We start from the raw sequence: 24,183 nt of genomic DNA, 5'->3' as shown, positions 1-24,183 counted from the left end.
ATACATGGCAACAACAATACTATATGAGGATCAATTCTGATGAACTTGGCTCTTTTCAACAATAAGATGATCTATGCTATGTCCATGACTAGATGATTCAAACCAGTTCCAATTGTTCAATGATGAAGAGAGTCGTCTACACCCATAGAGAGAACTGTGAGAACTGAGTGTGGACCACAACATAGCATTCTCACTCTTTTCATGTTGCTTGCTTGCATTTTGTTCTGCTTCTTTTTTTTTTTTTAACTGGTTTGATTTGATTTTTCTTGGGCAGCAAGACAAATATATAAATATGTATGCATATATTGGAGTTAACATATATTTCTACCATGTTTAAGATATATTGGACTACTTGCCGTCTAAGGGAGGGCATGGGGGAAGGGAGGGAAAATTGGAACACAAGATTTTGCAAGGGCTAATATTAAAGAATTGTCCACACATGTTTTGAAAAATAAAAAGCTTTAATTTAAAGTTTAAAATTTAATTTTTAAAAAATTTTATTTAAAAAAAAGAAAAAAAGATGAATGTTGAAAACTATCTTTACATGTAATTGGAAAATGAAAAACTATTGAGGAAAAAATAGAAGTTGGGTGTGAGAAGATGGGGATATAAAGGCAATCCATAAAATAATCCCTATTCTAAAGAGTTGAATAATAACTGACATAATTTGCAACAACAATAATAATGAATACTTATATAGTGGCTTTACAATTTATAAAAAATAGTAATAGGTAACCTTTACATGGCGTTGTAAAATTTGCAACAATAGAAGACATATAGAGCTTTAAAGCTTGCAATCAAAATTAACAGCTGATGTTATATATAGAATACTTTTAGTTTTGCAATAAGAGCTGACATAGACACTGCTCTAAGGTTTTCACTAATAATTCCCAACATAAACCTGTTTTAAAATTTGCAATCATAATTGACACATACAGCAATTTAGGTTTATGTTAATAATAGGTCTCATTCGTGCATCGAGATATTCATTAGTAATAACTGACATTTAGACGCTTTTAAAGGTTTGCAATAATACTGTAGGCTGACATTTATATAATGCTTTAAGAATTGCAGAAATAATGATAGTTGATATTTGCCTAAAATGTTGAAGTTTTGCAATAGCTACCATTAGGTACCTATTATATGATGCTTTAAGGTTTGCAATAATGATAGTGGACAAATTATATAAAACTTGGAGTTTTGCAACAATAATGACAGCTGTTATTTATACAATGCCTTAATCTTTGCAATAATACTAAAGTTTACACAGTTTAAGTTTGCAATAATAGCAACTTAATACGTTGCCTACTCTTTTCATAATATTTAATTGGCTGCATCGATTTGTGCTTTTAATAAAGTATTTAACTCAATCAGGGTGCCGTTCAAAAACAGTTAGGTAAAAATCGCCCCTCTCCAGGTCTCAGGTAAAAATCGCCCCTCTCCAGGTGTCCTGCCACCTTTAGACCGTGAGCCTCCTGCAGTTTGCTCAGGATTCCAAGCGGCACATGCGTGCTCCAGGCCTACAATGCCCCGCCCCCTGCAATCTCTCGCAAGCGCATGCGCGAATTTAGCCGCTTCCCCTTCATCCATTGGCTGCCTCGGCTGAGTTTTTCCTTTCGTCCCGCCCCCTCGATCTGTGGTTGGCTTGCTCCTCTGCTGGGGAACGCGAGACAGAATGGGGAGAGGGGGCGGTTCTGCGGTCGCGCCGTGCTGCCCTCGGAATGAGCGGGCCGCGGTGACGTCAACTCCTTCGTCACTTCCGCCCACTCCAGAGCTCGTCAGCGAGACAGTGGGTGTGGAGCTTCGTTCCCCGCGCTGGTCCCTGGCCTTCCGCCTGCTTGGCACCTGAGAAGCGGTGAGAGGCGCCTGGGCCGCAGCCCCTCGGCTCGCCCTGGTTGTCAGAGTTTCCCGGCCGCTGCCACCCACTTCCCGGCCTCAAATGTCAGAGCGTTCCTTCCATCCCTGCTCAGCCCCCGCAGCGCGCGGGGAGGCCAGCGTGCCCCGCGTGAGGGTGGGAGAGAGTGTGGCGGCTACGGCTGCAGTAGCAGTACTCGTGGCCCGGGCTTAGGGAGCGCGTCCAGATCGGTCTTTGGGGCTGGCTTTCGTGGTCTGCGAAATGGGGGAGGTTTGCATCAAATGACCTTAGGGGTCATTCTCCCAGCTCCCCGACCCGCGATGGAGGTGCCGGGGGCTCCAAGGAGTAACAAAGACAGGATTTGAACCCAGGCCCCGTGGCTCCACATCCGGGTTTTCTTTGCTCCTGGCAGCGTCCTGTTAGAGGACCAGACCAACCAGTGCCAGCTAGTCAGGAATGCCTGGAAGCAGGAATGATGGCCAGCATGCTTGTGCATATATAAACGTACAGCAGCCGTGTTTTATATATAATAAAATAACACGACAAATACATATGCAAATGTATATGTGTACAATTGTATATATTTATATTACACATATATACTTTTATGGTTTGTATGTTATTTAACTTGATCCTCAGTGGGAGATAGGTGCTATTATTTCCCCCTTTTATGGATGAGAAAACTGAGGCTAGGGGAAATTAAGTGGATTGCCCAGGGTCATACAGCTAGGAATTTGAAGTAGCATTTGAGCTCAGGAAAACTCGAGCTGCTTCAACTTGTAAACTTTACCCCCTTCTGGCTTCGTTTTTTTTGGGGGGGTGGACTTGGTGAGCTAGTGATCTTGAGCTTTCACTGCCAGGAGTATTTGGGGTGATAGAGGAAGCAATCCACCCCTGCAGATTGGCAGCTTCTCTGTAACTTGAAGTCTCAGATAGTTGCCTGGAGCCCTGAGGTTGAATACTTTAAATATGGTCATGCACTGATGAGGCAGGATTTGAATCCAGGACTTGCACAGTTATGGCAGCTCAGGTCAAGGAATGACAGCAAAATGGTTTGTAAGGCTGAAATAACCGGGATCCAGGAGAACATGAAATCTGGAAGGTTACTTTGACATAATTTAGAAAAGACTGAGCTGGTCTTCCCTGAAGTTGCCCACATACGGGGCCTGAAGCCAGTCTTACTGATAGATGAGAGAATAAAGGAGCCAAGTAAAATTCTGTGATCTGAAGTGTGGCTCTATGGGAGTCCACATTATGTCTTTATTCACTCAACCTCTACCTGCTTTGATATATGTTTAATTTTTTTGTATCTTTGGGGCAAGGTTTGTACTCTTGTGTTGTAAGCTGCATCTTAGGGTATATGTCAAAGCTGCTTGATCTCATCCTTGATGTGAATAATAGCTGGTATTTATATAGTGCTTTAAGGTTTACAAAGCACTCTGCATAGATCATCTCATTTAATCTGGTATTAGCACCAGAGGAAAGTCCCCATTATTGGATTCTAAAATCCTTGAAGAAAGAATCTAAATTTATTTTTATAAAGAATCCAGGGAAAGAAATATTTATTTGCTCTTTTACATGCAAGACATTGATAATATAAAGATTAAAAAAGTTACACCAATAAGTGCTTGCTACAGTTACTTGAGCCAGAGGAAACACTAACCAGAGAGATTAGGGAAGGCTTCTTGTAGGGGGTACTGTGGAAGGAAGCTGCCAAGAGACAGGAGTTCATTCCAAGAAGAGGGGATTAGTATCCCTCAGCTCAAGGAGTGACAAAGTCTATTAGACTGAAATATTGACTGAAGGAGCATATGAAATTAGTCTGGAAACAAAAAATTCCCAGTCCTCCTCAATCCACTATTCCTTCCAGTTCTTGTGACATAGGATCAGAAAATAATTTGGGTGGACTTCCTTTTGTCTGGCTCTTGCTTTCCTACATGCCCTCCTGGAAGGTAGCCCCTCCTGGCTTTCCTGACCCTTCAGCCAGTCTTTTATACCTGGGGACTTAAGTTATTGCCAGTGATGAGATATTAGGTGTATTAAACACTTCTTGCACATGTGTCATCTTCCATTTTGTGCAATGTCTCACCCTAAATAGCCGGTTGGTCCCCACTCCAGTTGCCTTCAACCCTCCCAAGATCTCTTGCTTCCAACATACCAACTCCCACTTTGGCTCAGATCCTCACCACCTTTCATATCTAAACTGTTGCAGTGCCTCAGGATAAGTCTCCCCAAGGCTGCCCGAGTGTGGTATTTAAACTGCCTTCCTGACTGTCATTCCATTACCTCCCTTTCCAGTTTTTTTATGCATTGCTCCCCTTCCAGTCCTTGATGGTCTGGCCAGACCAGCCATATTACAGTTCTTCCATGTGCTATCTATGCCTCTGCACTTTCCCCTGCCTAGAAAGTATTCCTTCCTTATCTCTTAAAATTCCTGATTTCTTTCAAGGTTCACCTCAAGCTTGTGCATGAAGTCTTCATTGAGTCCCACACCTGCTAGTATTTTCTCCCCAAAATTTGCCTTGTTTCTATTTTACATATGCATATATATGCATCAAACTTGGCACATAGTAAGCACTACACAAATGTTAGTTTTTATTATTGTCACTACCTGCGAGAATTTAAAATTTGACAGCAAGGATTGTCTGACTTTTGTCTTTGAATCCATAATGTCTAGCATTTCAAAGATCCTCAATAAATGCCTATTGGCTGATTAATTTCACATAGAAAGGCATTGCCCATTTTCTCCTTGCTAGCCGCTTTTTGTCACATTTCCCTTTCTCCCTATTTTGAACCCTCTTATCTCATGATATGTATACCTGCCTTGAAGACATGTACTGGTGCTACTTTTTGGGACCAACTATCTACAATTAAAGTACTTAGCACAGTTTTGGGCATATAGTAGGTGCTTAATAAAAGAGTTTTAAAATGTTACCTAAGGTAGTGTGATAAGCTCATTTAGCTTCAGTCTTTCCTGGGAAAACAGGACTGACCTACTTTTTGTAATTGCATTTCTGTAACAAAATTTTTTGATAAATGAGTTATTTCTGTCATTTTCATTTCTTCTGTGGAAATCTTAAGGGAGTTTTATTTAAGTCACTAAATTAAGACATCCTCAAGTCTAGTGACTCATTAAGAAGAACTTGAGATCATTGTCTTCTTAGAGATAAAAAGATAAGTAAAACTAACTTTGGTACTTAACTTTCAGATACACTGACATAATTATGTAAAATACTGTTCAAGATTATATTTTAACTGCACAACAGGTGTTGTAAGTACTTGGCAGTCTGGTCAGCTGGATTGAGTTTTGAACATGGATCAGGAAGTCCTGGATTCAGATTTTGTTTCTGACACTTAACAGTGTGAGCACAGGGAAGTCTCTTAATCCCTGTGTTCCAGACAAGCTTTAAAATTTTCCTGTTAAGTTTTGGGTGGGTGGTGATGCACACAGATTTTTGAGAAGTCTGCATGCTCACTGTGGGCCCAGCTGCTAGGGACTAGGAGGTTGCTGATGGACAGGCATGGACTCTGCCTTCAAACACTTTTTATATAGACAAGACAGATATGCATCAACAGAACAGGATTCATAATAGCCAATAACTGACATTTAGGATTTGCCAAATGTTTTGCATACTTGATTTAATTTCATCTACTAGGCAGCAGGGGCTATATTGGTACAGCATAAATTCTGAGTATTTTGAAGGTCAAAGGAAGGCTCCAAAGAGCTTGGTTTTTCAGATGAGTAAACTGAATCACAACTAATGACTCCGCAGGACCCATCATTTTTTGGCTGACAGCCCTGGGCCCTCCCACTGTGCCACCTTCCTCACAAACTTGATGATTGTGCCTCTCAAATTTTTCTGTGGTCTTTCTCAATTCCCCAGAGCACACCCAGGAATAAAGGGGGAAGGGAATTGCTATCAGTTACAGAACTTGGTATAGCTAGAATGTAAGAGAAGATTCTTATGAAGGAAATAGGATTTAGTAAAACTTTTAAGAATCATTTATATGGAACAGAGTTTAATTCCAAGCACAGGAATGAGATAAAGTCCAAGGAGGGTAGGATTCTCTTTCCACTGGTTTGTGTTGTCCTCTTAGCAAAGCATTTTCTTCCCAGGAGGCACTTAATGTTTGTTGAATTGGGAAAAGCAGAATATTAAGTATCCAAGAAAAGCTCTATTTTATGAAAATGTCTTATATAAACCATCAGCATAAATGATGGCATGACTTCAATAGAGAATCAATTTAGTATGATTAGAAAAAAACTGATTCTAGCACCTGAAGATCCAGGCAACTTACTATTTATGGGATTGGCAAGTGACAGCCCCATTTGGGACCTCAGTTTACTCATCTCAAAATGGGAGTATAGTTGAACTCGATAATCTCCATATCCTATGATCTTTTTTTTAGGCTTAAGAGTATAGAAAAAGAAATATTCACCCTACATATGAACTTTCCTCTTTAATAACTAATATACTTTATATCGATTAAATTCATTTTAGAAGCCAGATACTGTGCTAGACACTGGAGGCTAGAGACACAAATGAAGTAGTCTGTTCTTAGGGAATTTACATTCTGTCAGGGGGGTGTATATACATACATATAAATACAAGATAGGAAATATATCAGTAGGAGGATCGAGAAAGGCTTCATGTAGAAGATGGTGCTTGAGATGTGTTTTGAGAGATTCTGTGAAGTGGAGAAGACCAGGGAGTGTGTTTGAAGCATAGAGACAGCTTTTCAGGACTGAAAAAAAAATCACTTTGGCTGAATTGTAGAGTATGGGAAGGTGAATTTAGAATCTGTAACAAGACTAGAAAAGTAGGCTGAGACTAGTTTGTGAAGGATGGAGTTCTTTAAAAGCCAGAAGAATTTATATTTTATCTTAGAGGCAATAAGTAAGTAGCACTGCATTTATTGAATGGCAGAATAACATGGTCATATCCTTGCTTAAGGAAAATCATTTTGACAGCTATGTGAAAGGTAGATTGAAATGAGGAGAAATTTGAAGAGAAAGACTAATTAAGGACTAGATCTTGTCTAGGCCAGTGGTGATGGGAGGGTCTCAAATAGAGTGGTAACTTTGTGAGTAGAGAGGAGGTTTGGGTTCAAGAGATGTGAAAATTGAAGGGATGAAATTTCCCAATTGATTATGTGGGATGAAGGAGAATAAGTAGTAAAGGGTACCAAGATGATGGAAGAAGAGTATGTCAAAAGGCTGAAGGGATTTGAATTTGTCCTTGGAATTTTAAGAGTAAATATAGGTATAATGTGAGAGAGTTTCTTCTTTTAAATCCTTTTTGGATCAAAATGGGTTAAAAACAGCAGAGACTTTGGGAGACATATTGGAATATTCCATTCTTGCCAGTAGGGGATCTTAAGTTTCACTGACATTGTAAATAATTTGATTCTTCATTTAACACCATTAAAAAAGAATTTTTAGGAGGCATATTTAAACATAAAAGGAACAAGTTCAGTATAAAATCATTCTTATAAGTCTTCAAGCAGATAAAAAGTGGCCAATATAGTGATTCTGGTACATGCCAAATTATTTCCAAGTTAGAATGAGTCCTCTGCTTGTGCTGTAGGGTAGGTAACAAGCTGCCTCAAGCTGCTTCAAATTTCCTCTTATACTTTTAGATAGAATAATCTGGATAAATGTAGAGGATTCACTAATGCTGAATATGACAAATATAACTTTTTGTGAAAAGAAATGCTTGTTGATAAGATTGCATATTAGTCTATCTTCTCAAAGATGGGGCGAGGATAGTGTTGGGAACTCAAGATCTTTTCACTGACTGGGGCACTAGGAGCTTCTGAACAGCATTGGGGAAAATTGAGAATTAGTGGGCTCATTTTGACATTTGAAAGTTTGGATTCTCTTATTGGAGATTGCCCTTTTTGAACCATTACATAAAATAATTGAATTTGGACTCAGGTTGACCTTTAGCATTTGTCTTGAATGACAATTCAGGAATATTTAATAGACTGCTTACTTATACAGACTGCAACATGATTAGTATTTTATAAACAAAAAGTTGAGAAAAATTAATGCAACCAAATTGTGAATGCTGTTAACTTTTTAACATTACCACCCTTGGGATAATTAAATTTAAAAATAAAGTTTTCTGTTTCTTGCCTTTGATAATTCAGTGAATAATTGCAGCTTATGCTTTGTTAGAAGTATATATAGTGTAAAAGTTATTGTAGTTCTTATGATTGAAAAATATTTGTTTGGCAAACTAAACCATCAGAGCAAGTGATTATGATAAGAACTGGGTTAGAAATGACTTATAAGTAAAAAAAAAATTTTTTTTAAATTATATTGTTTACCTTAAAGCTTGGTATAAGGGTAATATCCTTTCTTCTACTCTTAAAAAAAATGGATGTATTAAAATATTATTGCTAATGTAAAATAGAGTCAAAAATTAATGCTAAAAATTCCCCTCTAAAATCTTTAGAGATAAATACTATATTTTTGCCTATATTAATAAAGCTTAGTCATGTCATACTGTGAATTAGGATTTTCCTTCTTGTTAAAGGAGAAAACCACCCTTTTCTCACTAGATAATGGGTGAAAAAGGCATATATGTTATTAGATGTAGTAAGTTTCACTTGCAACAAAATGTCTAGATATTGTTTTTAAAAATGTATTTAAAACTCAGTTGAACTTTTCTAATCTGAGTTTCTCCTATTATGATTCATGAGAATAGATTCACTAAACCTAACTTTCTTTAGAAATATGTAGTAGATTGATTAGTTGATATAATACTGTGTAAAAGAATGTGCTTTCGAAAATGTTAATGGATGATGATGTTTACTAGTATCTGTCTGCCTAAACTTTGTATTTTCCCTAGCAGGTATTTGCTCTACTGTTTAAGAAGCTTCTCAAGTTTCAATTTTGTACATTCCTTGGTTGCAGTAAAAGGTTTAGTGGATTAATTGTGTTTATTCAAAAAAATAAGATTTAAAAAATGGCTGCAAAAAAAGCATTAGTCATCCTGGCTAAAGGAGCAGAGGAGATGGAAACAGTTATCCCTGTGGATTTAATGAGGAGGGCTGGAGTAAGTATGCACACTCTTTCTGGTAATGTATTTATGGATTTCTTTTATATCTTTTGACAAAACTTACCAGAGCTTTATGAAATTTAAATTTCCACAGCTAGTATAAATAATGTTAAATGTAAAGTCAATTCATTTTTGTTATTATGCATTTGGTATACTTGTTGGAGCTGGAGGACAGAATGTTAGGTGGACTTTTTCTGTGAAGGAGAACACAGATATTTGCCCAGATAAAAATGCATGGCTCTTTTACTCTCTATATCACCAAAGGAAGTGTTGCCCCCATTGAGAAGTTCACCGAATAATCTTGAGTATGTAGTGATCAAACTTATGACAATAAAGTGAAATAAACATTTACTACAATTTCTTCGTGCAACATCTATTGGCAGCATATACAAACATCACAAATAAGGGAATCTGAAAAAATCCCTTCCAACTCAGAAGATTCTATCAGAGACCATTGAGTCCAACTCAAGACTTGCATCTACAACATCCCTAACCAAAGGTCCTCCAGGAGAGAGACACCACTATCTCTGCAGCTAGCTGATCTTACTTTGAATCTTGTCAGGAAGTTATTTCAGGACAAGACCAAATTTTCCTTTTTAAAAACTTACATTGTTTTCTTGTAAAGTACTCTAAAGCCATGTAGAAGCTTACTCCTTCCTTTAAATACTTGAAGATGGTTATCATCCCCACTTCCTCTCTTCATCCCCAGTTCTTTCACCTGATCCTCACATGGCACAATTTCTAGTCCTTCACTGCCCTGTTGATTTTTGCTCTTTAAATGTGACAACTAGATTTGAAAACAGTGTTCTAAATGTAAGCTAAATAGGACAGAGCAAAGCTTGAGTCAGTTACCTTCCATCTCCTAAACATGAGTCTAAACCTAAGTAGCCTGAAATCTTAGCTTTTTAGGCTGCCATATTACATTGTCAATTCATAATGCACTTGTCCTACAAACTGTCAATTTTCTTAAATAGAGGTCTGGGAATTGTTTTTGTTTTTCAGATGAAAGTCATCATTGCAGGTCTTTCTGGAAAGGATCCAGTACAGTGTAGTAGAGATGTGCTCATTTGCCCTGATGCTAGTCTAGAAGATGCAACAAAGGAGGTTTGTCCTTTTTTCATCAAACAGTCCTTAAAGCTGATCATTCTTCTTCAGTAGTTGATTTCAGAAATTTAATCATGGTTTGTTCACTGTTCACAGAGAGTTTTCTATTACCTTATATTATAAATCATTATCATGTGTTATCTTGTTTATTACAGTGTGTAATTGGCACAAAACTTGATCATTTTTGTGTTTTCTATATACAACAATGTAATCTTGTTATCTTGCCTGCTGTTATGCTTGTTTCTTGTTTGCTACCAAAACAAAAGAGGGGCCAGAGTGACAAGGATTACCACTTGATCTGAACATTTCTTGTTCTCATAATCCTGTATTCTGTTTTCAAAGGAACAGAAATAGTTACATGTTTACTTTAGGTAGAATGTTTGACAAGCCTCTAATTGAAGGAGAATTAAATTGGTTGACATAAATTCATTCTATTGCTGTCATGAGAATTTAAATAAGAAAAGTTTCCAGATTTTTTATGTTGACCTGTCTAGTGATGTTATCATCAAAATGAATTGGGGAGGATTACTTTTTTGGGCACAGCATCAGATAAAAAAAAATTTAAGGGGTAATTCCTGCACACAGGGAATTTTGGGTGCCTTACATTTAGGGATATGACTCTAGTTGAGAATATTATTTAGTCAGTGGATTTTTAAAATTTTGAGAGAACACAAATCTTTTTCCTTCTAAAAACATGTTAACGGTAAGTTGTAGGGAATTTGTATGTTGATAATCAGCTATGAAACTTGTTGATGTTTTTTAAAATGAATGCTTAAAGCAAGAAGGAAAAGTCAGTTATGATTTCTTTGTCTCAATTTTTTTTCTGCTCTGATATTTGGATGATCAGAACATCTCACTCATGTTTTGGTACCCAATACTATTGTGACAAAGAAAAAGAATATATATTTCTAATGTTATTTTTCTTTATTAGCTGTTTTTAATGCAGAGAAATTAGGATCATAAAAATAGTGTTGTCTCTCAGTACATCACAATATTCACTGTTGTATTCTCAAAACTTTGTTAAGTGGAGTTTATCATTTCACTTTCTTATAGGATTAAAAAGAAATATTCACAAATGCTATTGGCCAAATTTCTCTCTTGTTTAGTTTTAGCAATTAGCTCTGAATTTGAATCTTTCTTATTACACTTTGTGTAACCCAGGAGAAATGCAAGATGTGCAAAGTTAGAGAAGCCACTCCAAATGTTCATAGGGACTATTTGTGTCTGACCTGTGGCAGAGAGCACTCTGAGTTTGTATTGGCCTGATCAGCCATACTCTTATCTCGACTCTAATATAGTGATGTCATTTTGGTCCTCTTCAGAAATGAAGGACAACCAAGCAGCTGTGTTAACACTGAGCAACTCACTTTACTTTTGTCTGCCTTGGTTTCCTCACAAGTAAAATGAAGCTATTAATGCCCCTTCTCAACGTGGTTATGAGGAGCAAATAAAATAACATGTGAAGAACACTTGATAAACCTTAAAGCACTTTGTAAATGTTAGCTAATTTTTTTGAAAACTGCCATTTTTGAAGTCATTTAGGACATGCTTTTGATCACTTTTCTCTCAGATTTTTTATTTTTCTGAATATTCTTTATAATTAGTTTAGAATAGAAAATGTCATTAGAATGTTTCTCTTTAATGCCCCTTTTTTTGTTGTTTTTGAATCTTTTAGGCACCATATGATGTGATAGTCCTGCCAGGAGGTAATCTGGGTGCACAGAATTTGAGAGAGGTAATATCTAAAGGAAGTATTTAAGAATGTTTATAGTTCATATTTCTAGTGTCATTAAAATCTTTGAGGGGAATTGATATGCCAAGTGTGAAACTAATAATATAGAGTTTTAAGTTGACTATGTCTTCAAAGTAACTATTTTTCTATAATATTTCTAAATCTTAGTTGTTTTAGGTTGTATTTGCATTTCATATCAAAAGCAGAATTAGAAACCAGAGAAGATTGATTCATGGATTAATGACTACTTATATGTTACTTTTCTTTTTGTAGAGCCCACAAGTGAAGACACTGCTGAAAGAACAAGAGAAAAGAAAAGGCCTTATTGCTGCCATTTGTGCAGGTCTAGTATATTCTTCTTCTTTTTTTTTTGCTGAGACAATTGGGGTCAAGTGACTTGCCCAAGGTCACACACAGCTAGGCATTATTAAGTGTCTAAGACCATATTTGAACTCAGGTTCTCCTGACTTCAGGGCTGGTACTCTATTCACTGTGCCACCTATCTGCCCCAGGTCTTGTACAGTCTTATGCTTTTAGAATGTTGATATTCCAAAAGCTCTGGGAATAATCTTTCAAGTTGACAAGTATGTTCTAAAAGGTTCCCTTGTAGAAATCATAAAGTAACTTATTAGATAAGATATTTTGTACACTCATTTTGTATGTATATATGTATATAGATATTTTGGGGGATAGGAACTGTTTCACTTTTGTATGCACAGTGCCAAATATTGGTTTATTAATTGATTGTGATTTCAAGGATAAATAGAGTTGGAAGGTTTTTTTGGCTGTTTCCTAAATTGTTTCTTGATTCTAGAGAGCCCTTCTCCTACTCCCTTTATCATTTTTTCCCTACATCCTTAGCATAGGTTCTTTGAAATTGAAAATTTCAAATATTTTGTTAAACACAAAATGGCACTGTAGTATTAATTAAAATACTTGGCCCAGCAAATAAACTCTTTGCCAAAAGATTCAGTTGTCACACAGCATGAAATCTGTCCCAAAGTAAACTCATTAGTTGCCCTATTTGTGACTTTTCGTTCATGAGTTAAGTTGTAATCTTTCTAATTTTAGTGACTTCTCATTGGAATTTTTCTGATTGCTTGGAGCTACTGTTTTCTATATATATGAAAATGATATTGAAAACATTTCATTGTCAATACCTGACTTCATACAGTATGCCAGACTTCGAGAGCTGGTTTCTAATTCTGCTTTTAGTATTTATAATTTTGGACAAGGAGCTTCATCTTTCTGAACCTCCGTTTTCTCCTCTGAAGATGGGGACAGTAACTATAGTTCCAGCTTTACAGAGTTGTGGAGATTAAATGAAAGAAAGAATGCCCAGACACTTGATGAAATGTCAGTGAAGAGTAGCTGTCATTACCATCCGTGATAATGGAAACTGAGAAAAATTTTGGCTTCTTATCTATCAGTATGCATCGCAGTGAGAAGAGACAACAGATAGCCATGCGGTCTTTTCTTTGAATCTTTTAACTTTTCTTTTTGATTTGGAAAAAGTGCCTAAGAATGTCTACAAAACTAGATTCCAAAGAATAGCAGCTTCAATACAGGAAGAATAGTCATAGAACATTATAGGAGATAAAATCCAAATCTCACTGATACCAAAGAGGTGCACTAAGAGTTTTAATTCACTTTGCCTGTTATCTGTTTTTTGATCATTTGTATATAAATACAAATTTATGAGGTGGACTTATTGCAGAGGACAGAATTAATATAGCTAATAGGGATTTTTCTACAATAAGCAAAGAGATAAGTGGTAAGAAAGTCCTTGGCTGTCCATGATAAGTTCAAGTCAACAGACCTTAGATTACCAAAAGAGATGGCTAATGTCTTTTTTAACTGACAGTGAACTTTACAAGATTAAGGAGAACAGGAGAGAGGCCATGGGATTGGAAAAGGGCAGATAACCCAGTTTTTAAGGAAAAAAAGAATAAAACTAGAACACAGTCACCAAGAACATATTCAGACTAGAATGAGCAGAATTGTAGAACCCATGATCAAAGGGCTGGGTGATGAATATCTCGGCAAAGCAGTGGTTCTCACTTGTTGGTCTTGATTAAAGCCTTTCACCATCCCACTTGCCCCTCCTTTGACATCTTCCTACACATTAAGAATTGTCTTTCCTAAAATGTGGGCCCCGAACTGAGCATGATACACCCAATGTAGTATGAGCTGGACAGGAGGTGGAGGGACTACCATTTCCTTTACTCTGGAAACTCCTATCTCCTTTAAAGCAGCCAAGATTGATTTAGCATTCTGGCTCCTTTGTTGTATTATTGATGCATTTTGAGCTTGTATTCAACTAAAATTCCCAGGCCTTTTGGATAAACGTCTGTCTCAACATAATTTGGTTTTCTCATGTACATGTGAAGTTGAGTATTTGACCCTGAGTTTTAAGATTTTATATTAATCTCTCATTACATTTTATTTTATAGATTATTTGGCCTGACATTATAATATATTGGATTCTTTTTTTGGTCTCAAGTCTGTCAGCCAACAATTTTGTATGATTTGTCAAAGCATGCTTATATAACTTTATTCTGGTTACTCATTAAAATGTTAATGCAAGGATAAGGGCAGATCTTGATCTCTGGGAACTTCCAATAATCACTTCCTTACTAAAATCACTCCATTAATGACTGTTTTTTGAGTATAGTCATTCAACCAGTTCTGGAAAATAAGCTGCTAAAACAACAACAACAAAAAATAGTATTTCTGCACAAAGATTTTAACATACAGTACAGTGACCTTTTACCCTTTGAGAATTAGGAAACACTCAAAGAGATGGTTGTTATAGAGCAGAATTGTGGAATATGTACACTGTTTTCCTAATCTTGGATCCTTAGACTTTATAAGGCGTTTTGTGGCATTTTTGAATCTCAGAAATGCTTTCCATTGTTCAGTGTCACTTAAAAATACACTTGTTGCCTGAATATTAACTATGATTCCTCCACTTTAAATTTCTACTTTTTTATCCATATTGTATGTGCTTAAATCACATGATTTACTAATACCAACTAGTGGTTTTGTGTCATACAAAAACATTAATTTTAACTTTATCCTATATTTGCAAATATCTCCAGCATTCAGACATTTTATTGAATGCTCTGTATTGAGAAGGCATCCAATGTGCATAAGTATTGTGAAGTTTCTTGAATTGTTCTATTACCTTTAAGGAGGTTTTCATTTAGATGCTAAGGCAAGTCATGAATGTGAAAGTTCACTTTCAGTAGAAGTATTAAATAAACAGAAGTTGTCAAAAGGCAGCCATTCATGTAGTTGGGAAGGTGAGGGAGCAGGAGAGATTGAAGAGTGAGTGACCTCAGGCTCCCTTAGGGGAGAGGATTTCAGAAGCAGGTACTGAGGAAGGAACAGCAGGAGGCAGACTGGACCAGGGCTTCAGGATCAGGAGAGCAGTGGGGGAATGGGGACCCAGAGCCAGAGGAAGAGGTGCAGCCCACAAGCTGTGTTTGAGTTGGGGGGGTGGGGGAAAGGGGGTGGAGAATGACTTCATGAGAATCACCACGAGGTGGCACTGTGGATTTGTGTTATGGTCCCTTTTGTTCCCTGTGCTCTTCATTCAGTACCACTAGTATGCTGTGGCTCTGGTTATGTTTGCAGAAAGCACAAACTGATCTCTTTCCTTTCCCTTTTATTCATTCAATAAAGCAGGCATTTACTAAGTGCCTGCCATGTCTAGGACACTGCTAGAGGTTGGCTGGGTAAGATACAAAATTAGGTAAAATGGTGTGGTTTTTTTTCAGGCATGCTGGACTTAAGTATATTTGCAGAACACTTGATTTTTTTTTTTTTTTAGGCATTTGCATGTGTTATAGCTAAATGGAACAAAAAATAATTAAGTTTTACAACAAATTTAGTAAAAAGAACTTGGAATAAATTTACTTCCAACCCAAAAAATAAAAACCCTTTCCCTTGTCCTAGTCATGTGGTCATAGCTGATTAGAATAAGAAGGAACTCTAGAAATTATCTAGTCTAACACTGTCAAACCTTTTTAAAAATTATTTATTATTTATTTAAGACAAATACAAAGTAGGCAAAGGAAAAAAATTGCTGTGTTAACAGTAAAATATGAGAGGATTCATAATATAAAGCAATAAATTTCCATTTTGAGAAACTTATATAATTAAAACCACACATTTTTTTTCAGCTAAATTTTTTTATTAAAGCTCTTTCAAAACATATTCATAGATAATTTTCAGCATTCACTCTTGCAAAACCCTGTGTTCCAAAATTTTTTCTCACTTTCTTCTCTAAACAGCAAGTAATCCAATGTTAAACTTGTGCAATTCTTCTATACATATTTCCACATTTATCATGCTGCACAAGAAAAATCAAATCAAAAAAGAAAAAAATGAGAAAATAAAATGCAAGCAAACAACAATTAAAAAAATGAACATTCTATGTTGTTCAATCTCCACAGTCCTCTGCCTGGGTGCAAATGGTTCTCTTCATCACAAGACCATTGGAACTTGTCCATCTTTTCTTTGCTTACTTATAGATTTTCTTTTGTTCTTGGCCCTTTCCTCCCCTTACTCCCTCAAGGAGACTAAAATTAAGTGTGGATAGATGCATTTCAATATATATATACACATATACATATATACACATACACATTGGTACGCATCTATGTAAGATCATATTATGCTTATTTGTCCTGTCTGTCTTTGAAGATGGATAACATCTTCCTTCATAAGTGCAAGTCTTTCCCTAGTTTTCTAAATCCCTTCATTCATCATTTCTTATACCTCAGCAATATTCCAACCTTATATTGTCTAGGTTATTTTAAATAGTCTTAAACAATATTGATTAATATAACTGACATGTAATGTAGTTTCCCTGTTTTTCTCTTTTGTTTAAATCTGTTTTAGCTTAACTTTGTCTGAGATCCGATTACTTTTACTGCTTTTTTACATAAAAAATTCTGCTCCTGATCTTTCATCCTCATTTTTTAAAGCAAGTGAATAGTTTTTTGTTTTTTTTTTTTAATCTTTAATAAGTGTATTGTGTGTAATAATTGTAAATCAGGGCCAATTCTTGCAGAGAATGTAACTACTTAAGCATTTGTTTGGGTCTTCTAAATCTGACAATCAGTTGGCTTTCATGTAACTTGTAGAGGTATTGTGTAAATACTCTTTTCTTGGGAATTAAATTGAGACATGAAAGACAGTTCATCACAGTAATTCACATTTTTATAATATTTTAATGTTTGGAAAGCACTTTCTTGCAACAACCATTTCTTCATTATAAAGGTGAGAATGCTGAAGCTCTTAGACACGAGATGACTAGCCCATAAAATTACAGATATTAATAATAGTTTAAGTTGGGATTTGAAAACCAGATCCAAGCCCAGTGTCTCCTTGCTATAATTCTAAAGAAGAACTTTATGGATAACTCTTCTTAGTTACACTGAATATAAATGGAATAAGAACAGAGGTGTATTTTAGGAGCTTAGATTGCTTGAGAAGGAGAACTACTATGTCAGTGTACTTTTTTGGGATTCCAGGCATTATATGGACATGAGAAAATATAAAAGAGTATATTTTTAAGTAGCTAGAGAAAAAAAGGAATTCTACTATTCTGCTCTTCTGTTAAGTGCCTTAAGTAGAAAATACCAAACCCAGAACTCTATGTTTCAGTCAGTGACAAAAAAATTGAGCACTAAATGTCCTAAGAGGTACTTACTGAATCCTAGAATTGGGAAACACCTTGGAGACTCAAAAAGCCAATTCATAACTGAAACATGAAACACTTAAATAGTATCTCTGACACAGGTGCTTATCTAACATCTGAACTCTTCCATTGATTGGGGACTCATTACACTATATTTGGAGGCAGTTTTTCCTTATTTTGGCCTGAAATCCGCCTCCCTAACTTATGTCTGTTGGTTCTAGCTGTACTTTTTTTTTTTTTTTTTTTTTGGCTGAGGCACTTGGGGATTAAGTGACTTGCCCAGAGTCACACAGCCAGGAAGTGTTAAGTATCTGAGGCCAGATTTGAACTCAGGTCCTCCAACTTAAGGGCTGGTGCTCTACTTATTACATCAACCAGCTACACTCTGTAGCTGTACTTTCTGAGGCAATGGAAAACAATTATTAGTCTTTCACATGACAACTCTTAAAAGTATCCTGTGATGGTCGTTTTGTCTTCTCTCCCCAAAATCTTCTCTTTTCTAGGTTTAATGTCCAGTCTCCTGTGAGATGGTACACTTAACCACTACCTGCCTCAGTTTCTCTATTTACAAAATGGGAATAATTGACTTCCATGATTGTAAAGATAAAATGAAATAATATTTGTAGTAATTTGGAGACCTTAAAGTACTATATAAATGCTAGTGATGATGGTGAAGATGATCAGAATTAGACTTGGAGTCATAAGAGATTTGGTTTTGTAACCTGACACTTCATAACTGTGGCCATGGACCAGTCTTTGGGCATCCATTTCATCATCTCAGAAATGAAGTTGATAATAGTTGAAGTGTGCTAGGATTGCTGGGGTGATCAAATGAGATTGGGCATGGAGAGTGCTTTGTGAACCTTAAAGTATTCTATAAATGCTGAGCATTATTTTTAGTCCTCCTCACCCAGTTAGACTTGGTTTCAGAGGACTTTAAAAAATTCATATTCATGTCTTCTATACAAGCCATTTAATTTTATTACTTTTAAAGGTAGTCATATTGGTAGTATGATTCCTGTTTCAAACTTCCTAATATACAAACGTGGGTAATCGAAAATAGAGACCAACTCAAAATGGGATTCATACAAATTGCAAGATCCTCTGGATGTAAATGTTTGCAGATGTTAACTGTGCAGATTACATTAAGTCCCAGAGCACTACAGAGTTTTATTGAATTTGATCATCATTCAAGAGTTCAGCTTTAAAATCTATAAAGGAAACTCACGTGGTTGAAGAATGCCAGACAAGGCAGCATTGAATTAATACTGATCTCAGAAAGATACTGTATAGAGCCAATGAGTTGGGCCCAGAATTGGAAGCAAACAAGCTGAATTGCATCTGGGAAGTTGCTAGATTCTTAGAGTAATCCTAAGCTGATCTCTGAACCAAAGGCTCACTTTTTAAATGCCAGGATTCTCAATTATTTGATGACTAATGAAACACCCCTCTGAACTCTGAAGAATCTCAATTGCAGTTGACATAAAGGGGAATGGGGAGACACATGGTAGGTGTGAATGAGCTGCAATCTATTAGGAACAATGACTTGTGTGCAAGAAGGTTATGTAAGAGGTATTCCAGAAATAAGTGATCAATAAAGGAAGTGAATCTGTGGTATGGTAAGAGCAAGAGCTTAATGATGCATTGAATGGGTAAGAGAGGCTATTTGCAGTTGGATGGATCTGTGAAGCAGAATTTAGGGGAGGACATGTACCAAGAGTGACATATGAAGAGAAACTGTGGAAGGTTCTTGGGTGAGAAACTGAAAGCTGTGAAGGGACAGATGGTATTTTTGTCACTGCAACCAATTGTGGGCAAGGGATTCAGAAGAGACGTGGATTTGGGAAATGAACAGCTGGTAATGAAGATGATGTCTGAAAATGGGATCAACATTTGTGGATCACGGCTTCAAATATAGGAATGGCCGGCTCTTAGCCAGAGATGGAATGTACCTAAAAGAAGTTGATAAAAATGTTTTCTGGACTCTTGAAAATCTTATCAGGAGAATGACAAACTAAGAAAGGAAGAAGAGAAAAGACCCCAGATTAGCAAAATTTAACAGAAAGCAAATCAAGGAAATTAGCGGCTGTAAAACCTGTAACCTCTGAAATCTGTTAAAAAACATACACACACACACCACAAATATGTATACTGTGCAGAGTAACCAGCCAGGGAATATTTTAGAAAGAAAACTGCTTTTGGCACCTGATGAATTGAAGTTGGAGTCCACCTCTTTTATCTGTGTGATTTTGAGCAAGTCTCTTAAATGCTGTTTCAGTTTCCTATGAAAGAATTAACAGAGGTTAATGGAAAATATGTTGGAAAATGGCATTCATAATTTAAAAATGAAAGAACCAAAAGCTTGTAAACTCCTAAAACTTTGCGTGCACAAACACACATAGTGAATACATTCTTCAAAAAGAGAATGGAAAGAAGGGAGTGCACTAGGCTGATGAAATCACAGATCTTTTGCTTATTTGTAAGCTCATAGAGGAAATTTTTATTAGAATTATTGCCTTTACCTCATTCATTTGTTTAAAAAGGTCATGTTGAATCTGCTGTCATTGTATGCAGTATCACCTTATCTTTACTCTTCTAATTAGATATTGATTTTGACCTTTGTTCTAACTGGTCTATGCAGTCTAATTGCAGCCAGACTGCTGATTCTGAAATTGCATCCTCATCAGTAATCATTGGTTTCCTATTGAGATGTAGTCTTTGTATGTGGCACTGTTCAGCATTCGCTATGCTGAATATTCAGACATGAGGCTCCTTAGTGGTCTCTGAACCTTTTTTCCCAATGTTTTTCATATTTTTTTTTTGCTGTGTCCATTTTTGCAGTGAAGTCACTAAGTTTTGAAGCCATGTACTATAAATTTTTATTCAGTATCTTTAGAACTTCTTTGCTTTTTCCTTTGCTATAATGACACAAAAGTACCAATTTACTGTTGAGTTTCAACATTAGCAACTACTGACCTATGTATCCTGCCTTTCTCTTGTTGTGAAATCTTTCTAAAATTAGTTGCTTTATGTATATGTCAGATATTTTTTATTTGAAATATGTGAGGAAAACAAGATTTTTGCTGATTATTTTCACCAGCAGATCACATCTTTATGTTTATACAATTGACTAAAGGTACAGAGAAAATATAAGGTCTTGCTGTACTTTGATTTCAGAACCAAAATACAGTGGAGCAAAATGTAGCTTTAAAGATTTTCTTTGTCTTAACAAGGTCTTTTCCATGCATATATTAAGATCATGGAAAAGATCCTTTATAGATGCAGCCACAAAGATGATTCTGCTCACTATCCCTCTTACCAGTGTTAAGTAAGGAATTCAATGGAGGTGCATGTTTCTCAAAGGTGTTTACAATTCTCTAAGAGGAGGGCTTGCTCAGGCAATATGAATCAATTTCCTTTATATGAAGAAATCCCTCTACTGTTTCTGATTATGAATTACATTGTATGGGGAAGCCTCCTTTATGAAAACTAAGGTCACTCAGAAGAGGTCAGCCCAACAGGTTATGCATGATCATATAGGTAGATATAAAACTACATTTTGTCCACATTATGATGTGCAATTAGATGTGCCTTCCATGTAGTTCCTCAATCCTTACTCTTTGACCTAGCATGTAAATTTTGGGCAATGATCTGGCCCAGCGTAGGCTGGATTGCATTTAAGAAATAAGATAGTGCTTTCTGTGATGATAAGCTACTCCCTAATACAGAAACTCACCCTTTTAGTGACCCAAAAGGTAATGGTGATACATTGAGAGTAGCAGGAGGCTGCAAAATATTACCAACAGTGACGTGTACACAGGAAGCAACATGAATTCAATAATCAAGGAAATGTAAGCTCAGGAGTGCCAAAGGACTGGGGTGGCTGCCTGAATGGAGGAAGTTTGCCCATCTCCTCCATACTTAATCTAGCAAAACCCTGAAATTCATACCAGACCAAATAACAATCAAGAAATGCAAGAAGAAACTTCTTGTTCACAAAACTTTGCAAAAAGTGAACCAGCAACTCTTGGACAGTAGTGAAAAGGAGCTGCCAGTAAAGTCAATACAAGCACAGACAAACAGGCCTCACCCAGGGCAACCAGAGACATGTCCCCTGCAGGGGTTTGGCCTAAAAGCAGCCAAAAAAAAAAAAAAAAAGTGGAGGGCTTCCCCCAAGAGAGCCTCAAGGTGATTGTAAAACCCAGCAGGACCCTTAAAAGTTCAGAAGTGTCTCACCGTACTAGGTGTGGCAGTGACCTGTGCGACTGTGGCTTGTACTAAGAAGGGGCTGTAAGGCCCTCAGTGCTGTGAATGTCAAAGGTCTGGGGTGGGGCTCACCCTAGGAAGATGGACATCTCCAGAGCATCCCAAATGACCCAAGGGCAATACCAAGCACAGGGTTCACCTCTGCAACTGAAAGACAGTGGGGGTGGGGGTGGGGGGTGGAAATTCAATCTGATGCAAAGCCTCAAATCAGGAATTAAAGTTGAAGACATAAATAAGCTAAAGAAGACACTAACCATCATGAAATTGTATTGCAAATCATAAGAGCACACACAAAAAAGGAGCCATTCTTTAACTGCAGGCCAACTCAGGATTTGGGGCAAGTAAATTTTCCACAAGGACTATACAATACCTAGAAGAAATAAAGCAAGAGATTAAGAAGTGAAAGTTTTTGAAGAATGAAACCAGAGAATAAGTAATTTATAAGAGAAAATCACCTTTACCCAAATAGTGGATTCACTGAAACATTAGACCAAATAGAAATTAATAATTTAATGAGACAACAAAAAATATTAGAACAAAATCAAAAACTAAAAATGGAATAAACCTAAGATATTTTATATCAATAATAATTTATCTTGAACACAAGTCAGAATTAATTTAAAAATCATTGTCTCCCTGAAAACCATAATCCTGATAAAAATTTGAACATGGATTTCAAGAAACCATAAAAGAATACTTGCCAGATCTATTAGAATTAGAGGGCAAAGTGAAAACACAAAGAATCCACTGGTGCCCTCCTGAAAGAAACTCCAAAGAAAAAGTACCAGGAAGATCAGAGCTAAAATCCAGAAAGAAGTGAATCAAGTACCAGAGTCAGAATTGCATAGAGTCTAGAAGCTTCTACTAAAAAATGAGCAAGTCTTGGAATTTCAAAAGCTAAAAGATACAGACATAATCAAGAATAACTTTCCTTGCAAAGCTGAGCAGTTCTCTTGCTTCCCTTGCTCTCCAGAAAGGGAAGATTTTCAAGCATTCGAACAGAATTCAACTGAGCAGGAGTGCTGACATGCACAAAGTCCAGAAAAATGTATATTTATTTGAGCAATTGGAAGAAGTTAAATGATTTTGTTGTGCTAACATTCTAATAAGAAAAAAGAAGGAAATATCTCTAAAATCTGCAAAGTATGGTGGGAAAAAAACCACAGGTTCCTGGAGGCTTCTATTCTGAAGGTTTTATAGGAAGGCAAATCAGAGGAATACACCAGCATAGAAAGGAGAGAAAAGGGGATCCTAATCAGGATTTTAAAAACATAGAGAAAGGAATGGGGGAGTAAATCTCACTGTTACCTAAAATAGTTAGAGAATCTATGAACTGATACAAAAGAAAGTCATCGCAACCAGATTGTAAAGAGAACTTTTAACTTTCTATAAAGAAGTGATGGGACTCAAGTTCCAGAAAGAGACAATCATTTTTGGACATAGTCACTATATAGGTTTGCGTGACTATACTTAATTGTTATAAGAATGTTTGGGAGGAGTGTCTTTTAAAAATTGTAGATTATTAGAAACGAGTGTCAATATAAAGTAATTATTAAATAAAAATTAAATAAAACCAAAAAAAAAATTGTAGATTATTAGCAGTAGAGATGTCTCTCCCCAAAAAAGAGTCATTTAAACATTTTATATTGTCTATAAGAGAACAGAAGGAAGTTGAAAAGGAAAAACAAGTAGGGTGGTATTGAAAATAATGTGTACTTAAAAAAAAAAGTGTGAAATGCAGATTTATGATTTCATATGCATATACTTCCTGCTGTATATATGGAAATAATCTACTCTTCCTTTGATGTTTTAAATTCATAATTAGAAAAAATTTAAAGTATATACTCAGTCATGTATCAAACCTGAGGAATGGATAACAACTAGCCCTATTATACTCTGGCACCTCTGAAAATTTACAGGTTCTGGATGAAAGCCACTAGTCATTAATGATTCCTTTGGGGAGGGCCCCTGGGAGACCTGAGGATGAGAAAAGGAATGGGCAGTGATCCTTGTGAGTAGACAAGATGGCCACACAGAATGAATCCATTAAAGTCAATCCCATCATATGAAATTTGTTCCATGTTGTCATACAGAGAGCTAAAAAAAATGAATTTGTCTTCAAGTCAAAAGCTTTGTCAATCCTTTAATCATTATATATATTATATATTTATTAGATGATGTAGTGGTAAAGGCTGGACTTGGAGGCAAGTTGGGAAGATCTGAGTTTGAATCCTACGTCCCACACACTACCTGGCTGTGTGACACTGGTCAGGTCTTTGAACCTTGTGATTTCCTTATCTCTAAAAGGAGAATAAGAATGACCCCTATTTCATAAGGTTGTTGTGACGACCAAGTAAGATTATATATAGATAAAATGCTTTGCAAACTTTGAAATGTTTATATATGTGTATATTTGTATAAAAATATTCGTTATTGTAACATTGGTATT

At 36.3% G+C, this 24,183-nt stretch overlaps 1 protein-coding gene across 1 annotated transcript in view; it reads left to right on the top strand.

The window, feature by feature from the left end:
* The first annotated feature begins 1,739 nt into the window (after nt 1-1,739).
* The window catches only part of PARK7 (Parkinsonism associated deglycase), a 28,860-nt gene continuing 6,416 nt past the window's right edge, over nt 1,740-24,183 (top strand). The window contains exons 1-5 of the mRNA XM_051988648.1: nt 1,740-1,855; nt 8,716-8,919; nt 9,925-10,026; nt 11,702-11,761; nt 12,032-12,101. Of these exons, the coding sequence (XP_051844608.1) occupies nt 8,830-8,919; nt 9,925-10,026; nt 11,702-11,761; nt 12,032-12,101 (322 nt within the window). The 5' untranslated portion in view covers nt 1,740-1,855; nt 8,716-8,829. The remainder of the gene's footprint in view (nt 1,856-8,715; nt 8,920-9,924; nt 10,027-11,701; nt 11,762-12,031; nt 12,102-24,183) is intronic.

The sequence above is a fragment of the Antechinus flavipes genome, chromosome 3, assembly GCF_016432865.1.
Source record: "Antechinus flavipes isolate AdamAnt ecotype Samford, QLD, Australia chromosome 3, AdamAnt_v2, whole genome shotgun sequence".
Lineage (NCBI taxonomy): Eukaryota > Metazoa > Chordata > Mammalia > Dasyuromorphia > Dasyuridae > Antechinus > Antechinus flavipes.
This window is presented reverse-complemented; position numbering and strand designations above follow the sequence as displayed.